Here is a 10436-nt window from a genome sequence, read left to right as displayed (position 1 = left end):
GTACCGGTAGTTAATAGTTAAAATTAGACCCTAATCTAAAGTGTGACTGAAAATTAAGTGCATGGAAACATGGAAATTGAACTTTAAAAATCACATGAACACATGAACTTTTGTGATTAAAGTTGTCTGCCAAAAATGGTGTTAATAGATGAGCTCTTCCCAGCGGCAGAGTGCATGTTATTTTTGCAAGTTCTGAAAAGAACAATTTTAAGAAAAAGAAGGGGGGATAAATCAATTTATAGTAAATTTTATTAAGAATTTACAGTATTGGACACTGGCATTACAACAGTGCAATGAACATCTTTACAGTCAAATGTAAAATAAAAAGGACAAATTACCCTTAAACAGACTATAACAACTGTAGGCAGACAAAGAAAAAGAAGCTGATATTAGAAAAAAAAAAAGAACCGTAGGACACATTACTCACACACCACCAGCATACCAACATCACAACATAGACATCAACGAAGACTCATGCGTTACAAAAATGACTATTGGTCAGAAACGCTGTTCATTAACAGGTGGAAAGTGCTTGTTAAGTGGCAAAATGACCCAGCATTTATTTTTTTTATTTTAAAAATACGGTAACAACTAGTGTGCAATGTAATCTGAACAATGTTTACAGTACTTTGACATTTCAAACTTCCCTTAAGCGAACTAGTAAACTAACAAAAAAACAAAAAAAAAACCTTAAGATGTGAGTGAGGGACACAAATAAAACATTTTCCCTTTGTATTTATTCATTATTACATTGTAAGGGAAGAAAACGAGATTTATATGCTGATTGTGCAATTTCCTACCATCATTTTTGGCCCATCATTAAAGCAAGTAAAGTATTGGGATACAAATACCAAAAATAAAGTGAAAGAAAGGGAATGACTGATTGTACATGCGCAATTTTTTCCAATCATGAAATTATGTATTCAACTGAAAAGATGATGGAATGGTGAAACTAAACAAATTATCCATATACGGCAACACACGGACCGTTGCATGTGAAAACGTGTGCAAACAAATGAACTAATTTCATTTGGTGGCCCATCCAATCAGGTTCCCACACACACATCAACACGCATACAGTTCAGAGGGCCGCAGTTCTTCTTAAATGAAGAATTTCGACTCCTTTTTTGATCATTTACCATTTTCCTCTTTCAAACCGACATTAATACAAATATAACTTTCTGTGATTACATGAACATGTGTCATAACTAAATACTTTCTATACAGCTCAGCAATGATTTGTTGACTAATAAAGTTTAGAAATAAAATCATGACGTCTATGGAAATGCATGTGCAACTGATGCCTATAATCATCAAGTGAATGAAAAAAAAGCATGATATTAACTGTGCTAATATGAACATAAAGGGTCAAAATAAACCAGCATCATACTCCAGTTATATGAAGCACTTCAGGTTACTTGTAGGAGCGTGTGGTCCCACAGTTCCACTATAAACGGTGATCTCTCGCTCACTAGAGGTTAAAGTGGCTCTATGCAAAAATAATTCTCTCTCATATGACGAAGAGCTGCAGAGAAACTCGACAACACATACATGGACACACGCTTCACACACAGATCTCTGCTTCGACCTTTATGTCAGCCAGAAATCTTTTAGAAAGGCACCATGCACATGTACACGACTCAGGCTGGAGAGGAAGGCCAGAAAAACCAACGAAACAGAATGATGTCGTAGTCAGCAGCAGCAGCAGCAGAATTCCCATCAACTCCAGGTCAAAGGTTAAGGCTTCTGTCACGAGTTTACAGCTACAGATACTGCAGTTATAAGGCATCCTGAGATAATGGGGGGGGGGGGGGGGGGGCACATACATATAGTAAAATACATTATAATGAGGGATGTCAAAAGTGCAAATCAAAATGTATTTAAAAAAAAAGTATCACTTTTCCTCCAGTGTAAGTAGTACCACAACTGTATTATGGTCTGACTGCTTTTTAATAGAAACACATCAATAATGCTTTAGTAACCCAGCGATGTGTCATGCAAATGCCTTATACTATGTACTTTTATGGGGTCAAAGGTCATAAACTGTTTATGCAAAACTTGATAATTTTTTTATAGTTATCAGTGAAGTTCTGGGCCCTGAGTTCTTAAAGAGACAGTTCACCCTAAAATGAATCATGAACATATTTTGAAAAATGTTGGTGCACGTGCTCACACTCACGTCAAAATATCTTCTTTTATTTCCACAGAAGAAAATGGTCATACATGAGGGTGAGTAAATAATGACAGAATTTTTTTTTTTTGGCTGACCTATCCCTTTAAGTGAACGTAATAAATAAATGAATAAATATAAAAACAAAAAAAGACAGAACTGAATCAGTATGAATGTATTGTATGTAATAATCATGCAGCGAAAACGGTCACTAATTTAAGTTATTTCGATTTTTTGGGGTATTTTCTTACTTGAACACTCAATGTTGCTGTCAAAAACCTAAAGCACTTACAGCAAACATTGTTCTGCTGTCTTTATTTGATCTATTGCTTGAATAAATAAAATAAAAACTAAGTAAGTTTTAATTTACTGAGAAATACTTTGAGGCACCATGGCATTTTTTTTTATTTAATTTGTTCATATTTATACTAATATTTAACATTAAAAAAAAGTAAAAATATTTTGATTTTAGTTTCTATGATTACAATTTTTATAATTTTTCATTTTTATAAAAGTTTTTTCTGTGGTATCAAAAAAAAAAATCAACCATTGCTATTGCCATTTACTACAGAAGTTTTAGTATTGTGATTTAGGATATGTCTAATTATAATGCAATTACTCATACAGACACATAAGACTGTTTACCTGCTTGTTCAGGCTGTACTGTCGCCTTCATACTGACTCAAACGTTTTTTAGTCTTTAATTCTTTCAGCCACTGAGGTGAGGACTCTTCTCTGAGAGGGGACAGAGACAGAAAAACTGGTCAAGACTGCCAGACAAGAGATGATTCTGAAACTTTCTGTTGTCCATGAACCTAAAAAGCCCTTACCCGTTCTCTTTGCCACCAGCAGGAGGCAGCACACGGGCAGCTCGAGGCAAGAATGGAGATTTCGGTGAGCGTGAGAGCTGAGAGGGCGAGGGGCCGTCTGTCTGATTGTCTGACTCTCCTCTCTTCTTTAGCTGAGCCTGAAATAAACAAATGAACCTCAAGTCACAAGCTGCAAGCTTCTTTTGTAAGCCATCTTACAAAATTCATGCAATTTTTGTCATGTAAGACATAAAACAAGCATTGTTATGCTGGGACATTTTTTCAAAGTCATCAGATCGCTGTTCTTCTCACATTACACGACTGTCTGGGGTACCATTTACAGCAAAAAAAAAAAAAAAAAAAAAAAAAGATTATGAAGGAGAGAATGGTTGCTTGCAGATGCCATGCTTGCTGATAGGTCTATGACTCCTCCCCCTGAACTTTCCCTTGCCCTGTATCTTGCACTCTCATTGGCTGTAGGAAATCGCGATGTAATTTCCTGTTAAAACACATTTCAACCTGCACTGTACACACACTGTGTGGTTTCGGTTGTTGGTATCAGAGCATTTTTAGGAGTACAAGAACACGTACGCAGTACACATGTAGACGTGCCATCATTTTCAAGTACACGTGTGCAGTATCCGGCCCGATACCGTGCAAAGAAAAATATAATAAAATAAAAAAGTGATCATGATCAGTAAAAATGGTTGTTCATTTGATTTATTTATATTTATAACTCCCATTGGCTGGTGTGGAATCATACCATGTTGCTAGTTTCTGCACTGTTGAGTCACACATGGGCTTTCCTAATTCTGTCGCTCTACTGTTATTGGTAGTCTGCTTGTCTGGATATTTCTTTAGAAAATGTTATCACAGATGACACATATTGCTGGTAAAAATAAGATATTCTAATTCCAATAGTAGTTGTTTTTTAAAAGAATCAAAAGTAACATTGCTATATGAAGTACATTAGTGCTCAGTGCGTTTTATCATTCATCTGGCTAATGACTTAATCTACATAATAAACTCACTCATAATGCCAAAAAAATATTCACTCCAATTTGACAAATAATCAGTGTTCTTGTCCCTAATGATGAACTTAGTGCAGGGAAAATAATTTTGATATAAACTGCAGAAGTGCTAAACTGCTCATTGCACCATAAAATAAGCAAGAACTATCAATTATAATATTACATATAATATATCTCAGGAAGTTGCCTGTTCCCCATTACAAAAGAATGTAATCATGTTGCTTTGTGTGTTGCTGGCTAAACAAGGCTTTACTCTATAAAGCCTACTGTATCATAATTGATACATACATGTCTAAGGCCTCTAATCCCAAATCCCAAAAGTCTTACCTTCAAAGCAGATGGGTCCATGCCAGGGAAGAGAGCCACTCTCTGAGGCTGAGACACGGAGGAAGTGCGGGAGTCGATTCCCTTGGCCTGCTCCTCAGAGTCGGACTCCTCCCCCTGCTTAGGAGAGTCACTTTTCTCCTCTACAGACAGAGAGAAAGATTGAAGTGAGTGTCGAGGACTATAAGCTTTTATAGGCTCCGCTACACTAGAGACAATTATGACCCAAAGAGGACCCGCAACCTACTTAAAATCAAAACCCATGGGATGAGATGTACAGTCAGGTACGCACGTGTCCAGCTGCTAAGATATGTGTAAGTACCTGTTGAGTCCTTGTAGCGCCATTCATCATCTCCTGCTTCGGTTCCCTCGGGTACTTGTGATAAGAGGGCGCTATGACGGGCGGCTCGTGAGGGAGGGGCTCTGCGATTGCTCTTCTTGTTTAAGTGGACCCTGGCCCGTAGCGCACTAGAGTCTAACAGTGTCGTGGGTGCCTACAGAAAAACAAATGCCACGGATAGTTTTGTGTGTTTGCCTTCAAATTAAGGTCTAGAAGTGTTTTCTAGGGATAGTTCATCCCCCAAAAAATAAAAACATTTTCATTTATTCACCTTCATGTCATTCCAGACATATACGATTTTGTTTAATCTATGCAATATTTTTAATGAGACCTGAGAGATTTCTGTCAATCAGAAGTCCATTCTACCAAAACTTTGACACTTCAAAAAGTTCATAAAGGCATCGTAATAGAAATGCATATAACTTGAGCTTTTTGAGAAGTCTTCTGACCCTAATGCTTCATTTACCACCTATGTTTCTTCCACCTCAATGACCATCTAAATAAAATTGTACCTATGTACCACCTAAATAAAATCTGTTCATCACATAAAGTGATTGTGTCTCTTCAGAAAACTTGGATTAAACAGCTCTATTGATATGCATTACTTTTACAATGACTTTTTGAAGTTTTGGTTGCTTGGATTTTTATTGGATTGACAGAAATCTCTTATTTCATTAAACATATCTTCATTTGTATTTCAGATGGGTTTGGAACAACACAAGGGTGAGTTCATCATTTTTGGATAAACTATCCCTTTATGGTCTAAGGATGAAGACTGACCTCTGGGAACGGGAGCTCTGTCTGCTTGTGAGGAGATGTGGTCAAGCCATCGGGTGTGTCGAAGAGAAGGGATTGTTCGGCCGTGTGGGGTGGGGTTGCCTTCCGTGGAGACGGGGTGAGGTTTCCTTCAGATGAAGGTGTAGCTGGAGTGAGGCTGAGGAGGAGAAAAGGGATATTTGAACACAATTACATGTTGTCATGTTTAATTTGTGCAGAAAATGCATAGAGAAAGCAAAAAACATGACTAGTTAATATTAACTCCCCTCCTCTGCCTCTATCCAATCAACAACCGATGGACAGTATCAAGTTCCAACTCTTCTTTTTTTTTTTTTTCAATAAACTGTTACATATGGATGTGCATCACAATATGGAAGACTACTTCAAAGATTGCTACTTCCGTTACATTACAATTTTAGTAACAGATGGTTTGTAGCCCATGTATTTAATTTGATTTGCACACATCACTTAAGCCTGAATGACGATCAGACTCCCGTTCGTATAATTTGATTTCATTTTGCAGTTCCTAATAAAGTTACCAGCTAACTATGATGAGTAACTCACTTAAGTTAAATGTGGATACATTGCCTTTGCGACATCCCTGTCAATAGACAAACACAATGTCCACCCATCCAAAGACTATTTCAAAACACACGCCCAACCCAATGATCGACATACATCAGCTCTCATTTCATCTGAATCCCTCTTGCATTAGCCACTACTGTATCCAAACCTCTCTGACAACCCCAGTCTGCTCTGTAACGAAGATGTATCTGCCTGTGTGTCTGTCCATGAGATCATTATAGCTCTGTTACAGATGACCCACTCAATAGATGCAATTGATCCTGGTGTTGACTTACAAACATTGGCTGAGGTCAGTTTTTGGGGTCATTCAGGTACAGTATCTATGTAAGTTGGGGGGAAAATGGCTCTTTTAGGAATTAATTTGGTTTTGGCGAAGGCGTGTGTGTTCACCTGTCATCTGTGCGAAGTCCTGTCTCCCATGTGCCGTACTGACTGTCGGTCTCCTGCACCAGATTATCTGTGTCTTCAATCTCCTCCTGTCCACTAACACTCTGCTTTACCAGCTCCTGTAAAGAGAAGGAAGAAAAGAGGATGTTTTTAACTTAAAAGATACCAAATTAAAATCTAAATTCTACCCGGGGAAGTCATGAACCTGTTTTTTTCTTTTTCTTTTTTCAGACCTGTGGCTGTCTGGACAGGACAAATGCAGTTAATTACCACTAATTTGTTAAAATGTGCTTTTACTAGTAAAAAAGTAAAAAAATGTTTTTGGTTGTTCTTCTGTTTAGTATCTATGGAGACCAGTGTTCAAATCCTGACATAATACTCACATTCAAAAGTTGAGGGTGGTAAGATTTTTAATGCTTTCTGATGAGACAACAAATGAAGTTCACGCAGTCAATCAGTAAGATTCTCTTCCTCCATAGCAATCTGTAGTAGGCTAGGCCAAGTGATTTATTATTGTATTCATTCATTAAGTAAATAAGCAACAGGAAATACAATGTCTCGAAATCCCCCAAAAACTGTCAGTGAACTTTCTTCACTGAGTTAAATATCTCCGGACCGGAACTCCCTTTGTCAGATGACAGTCAGACAGGTGACGGATGTGAGTGCAACTTCTTGTAACGACAAACACAACGATATATTCACCTCAGAGAAGAAGGTACATGGATTGCATTTTGTGTTGCGTTTCTGTACATCTTGATTTCTCGCCAATTGTGTGTTTTTCTGGGCGAGTCGGTATGAACTGTGGCGCTGTATCATCAATGTACAGTCGTGCACAGACAACGCTATTTCACGACCAATTCGTACGAGTGAGTACGCGGTGGCTAATTCGTACGAATTGCCGTGAGATCGGGTTGGCATAGATCATCGGCCAAGGTCAGAATTTTCGTAAAAACAAACCCATTAAATTTCATATTGTATAAGCCCAGAACACTTAGTATATATTGCACGCGTCACATGGGATAATAATTCTGTGATACTTTTTTGCGTCTTTTTGAAAAATCTTGATACTGGTTGGTCGCTATTCACTGCCATTATATAGACAAGCTCGAGCAGTACATTTTTTGAATTCTCCTTTTGTGGTCATAAAACAAAAAAGGGCATATAGCATTAGAACAACACCAGGGTGAGTAAATTATGAATAAATTTTCATTTCGGGTTTAGCTATCCTATTAACTGTTGTTTTAGGGGTGTGTGCTGTTACTCATATTTTAAAATATATATTTTAACTAGCTCCACTAGTTGTGATGTTTTGTTTTAAAAGTTAATATATTTTTACAGGTCTAATAAAAAAAAGCTGGCCGAATGTGTTTGTCATGTTTGGTGCTTGCAGTACTTTATCTTACAGTCAGTTTAGTTAAACGCAATGTTTTATGTCTGCTATTGTGAACGTTTAGCATAGCCCTAATGTTTGTGTCCTTTTTCACGCAATTTCTACAAGCTGTAACAGAATCGCAGGTGCCGGATGGACTGGAACACACACGTTGCGGGTGCGGGAGCATGATTAGGAAAACAGTCCTTTTCAGGGCTCTAACATAGTCCTTCAGAAATCATTCTAATATGCTGATTTGCAGCTCAGGAAACATTTCACATTTTTACCAATATTGAAAATCATTGTACAACTAAACATTCTTGTGGAAACCGGATTCTTTTTCGAAATTCTTTGATTATACATGCAATTTTTATTAGGTAATTCTTTACTGTCAACTTTTGAATAAAAGTATTAATTTCTTTCAAAAATACTGCAATTGAACTTGAAAGAACCATGTTTTTTTGTTTTTGTTTTATTAATAGGGATGATGCTTCTGATAGTGGAAAAGCATGAATGAAGATGGAGAGTGAATTTAATCCTGCTGCAGCACTGCAAACAACCACAAGGTGAAGCTAAATCTCATGCTCAACACAACCCAGTCATAAAAAAGCAGCCACTCCCTTTGGGTGTGACATCACAGCACAAGAGCTGGACATTAGCCAATTACTGAGTGAAGAGATGAAATCGGTCCAGCAGGGCATAAAACCATCTTGTATCACAAAACAGAGCAGCAGGACTATTAACCCCGACCACATTTCAACTATAAACCCAACCATCACCAGTTCGCCATCCTGTAACAAAGTATTCAGAACCACCATAGTGTCATAGCTGGGCAGCTGCTGTAATGTGACACCAGGAAATTAACCTGAAGCAGAGTCAAACAAGGAAAAACAGGACATGAAGACACTGGTGAGACTCCCATGAAAGTAGTTCAATGACCTCATAGAAATATACTGGTTGAACTGGTGAGTGTGTCTATTCAACCGTGCCTCTTTTAATGAGGAGACTACAGAGGGTACAGTGTATCGAACACACACACACAAACAGCCATCAGCTCCTTGATCACAAGCAGAACTGAGTGTGAACACTGTGTTTGTGACAGTAAGGGGTTTGTGCCAATCAGAATTGAATTGAAAATGCCTGGAGAATTTTCATTTTAATTTAGCTTAAGTTTCAGTAATTTTATGTGCTTTTGCCATTTTTTTTATATTTCTATTTTACTGTATTTGTATTAGTTTTAGTAATTTTAGTACTTCAACAAACTTAAAAAAAAAGAATGAAAATTAGAAATGTTGCCTTAGCAACTAACTGATATAAAATAAGTTTTTTTATTTAATATTTATATTTTATTTCAAATGAACAAAAACAATTTTGAATAGTTTTCATTAACAATAACGAAACTGCAGTATGTAATGTTACTTAATAGATGATATTAATAATTAATGTTCGAAATGCTATCTATAGAATTTGCATTAAATATTTGCATATAGACAAATTTCATATATATGCATATCAACCATGGTGAAAGAACAGAATTTCTCATAATGCTCTAATTTCCTCTTTAAAATGTAGCCAAACACCATGAAGCAGGTTCACATGACAGACACCTTTAACAGGACCAGTGATTTCTAAGGCACATTTATAAAAGCTACTTTCTAATTTCTAAGTCTTAAAAGCTAAGTTCTAATTAAACTAAGGCCTAATCCAGGCTTAATCTAAGCCCTGTCTGTGAAACCAGACCTATACTTTGTGTTATATTACCTTGGCAGGAAATGACAAAAAAACAAAATTAACACCTTCTGTAAGGGTGTTTCTAATACAATGGCTGAGGGAGTGACTTTTTTTTTTTTTTTTACAAATAATTCAACCCATTTTCTATAGGCCAAGTCATTATTTTGATTAATTAAACCCACAAGCGCAGTGTCACCTGAAAACCAAATTGCCAAGGGTCCATTCAATAAATTCCTGTTCCTGCCATTCGAATTCAACATTTTGTGGGGCAAGAGCAAATCACTTCAAATTCACATTCACTCATGAAAAATGGAACTAACTGACACAGTCATCACCAGAGCAAAATCCCCAATTTAAGACGACAGGTATCGACCTGAGGATCAAGTCATTAGTAATAGTGAGAGAGAGAGTATATGTGTAAGTGTCTGAATGAGAGGGAGAGTGTGTGTTGAGGCTGTTTGCATTAGAGAACACAGCACAGGATGTCATTTATCAGCTTTGCCTTTCCTGTCGGGAAGAGTAACAGGCAACAGAGCAGTGAGAATCAGACCGGACAACATCTCTCTCTCTCTCAAAAAATGGAGCAAAGATACAAATAAAATAAACAGTGCTTTTCAGGTTATTTAGGTATCTAACAGTAGCTTTCAGGTACAGTAATTTAATAAAGTAATCAACAGTAAAACAACATTGCATATAAACAACATTGCATGTAAATCAGCAGTGAGTGATTTACATGTCTTTTGTAGTTTGATTAACATTATATTAAAGGTGCTCTAAGCGATGTCATGTGTTTTTTAGGCCAAAACATTTTTTGTCACATACAGCAAACATCTCCTCACTATCCGCTGGCTGCCTGTCCCCTGAACACACTGTAAAGAAACGCGATCTCTGTAGACAGCCCATGCTTCACAAA

The 10436-nt window shown here is 37.1% G+C and overlaps 1 protein-coding gene across 2 annotated transcripts in view; it reads right to left on the bottom strand.

Moving 5' to 3' along the window:
* Positions 1–231: 231 nt before the first annotated feature.
* The window catches only part of si:ch73-138n13.1 (calponin homology domain-containing protein DDB_G0272472), a 48972-nt gene continuing 38767 nt past the window's right edge, over positions 232–10436 (bottom strand). For both annotated transcript variants that reach the window (XM_056246543.1, XM_056246542.1), the window contains exons 7-13: positions 6427–6542; positions 5455–5608; positions 4657–4828; positions 4338–4477; positions 3001–3137; positions 2816–2905; positions 232–1790 (exon numbers count right to left, since the gene is read on the bottom strand). In XM_056246543.1, coding sequence (XP_056102518.1) covers positions 2824–2905; positions 3001–3137; positions 4338–4477; positions 4657–4828; positions 5455–5608; positions 6427–6542 — 801 coding nt within the window. In that variant the 3' untranslated portion in view covers positions 232–1790; positions 2816–2823. The remainder of the gene's footprint in view (positions 1791–2815; positions 2906–3000; positions 3138–4337; positions 4478–4656; positions 4829–5454; positions 5609–6426; positions 6543–10436) is intronic.

This window comes from Rhinichthys klamathensis, unplaced genomic scaffold (assembly GCF_029890125.1).
Source record: "Rhinichthys klamathensis goyatoka isolate OS25496 unplaced genomic scaffold, OSU_Roscu_1.1 h1tg000040l_1, whole genome shotgun sequence".
Classification (NCBI taxonomy): Eukaryota; Metazoa; Chordata; class Actinopteri; order Cypriniformes; family Leuciscidae; genus Rhinichthys; species Rhinichthys klamathensis.
This window is presented reverse-complemented; position numbering and strand designations above follow the sequence as displayed.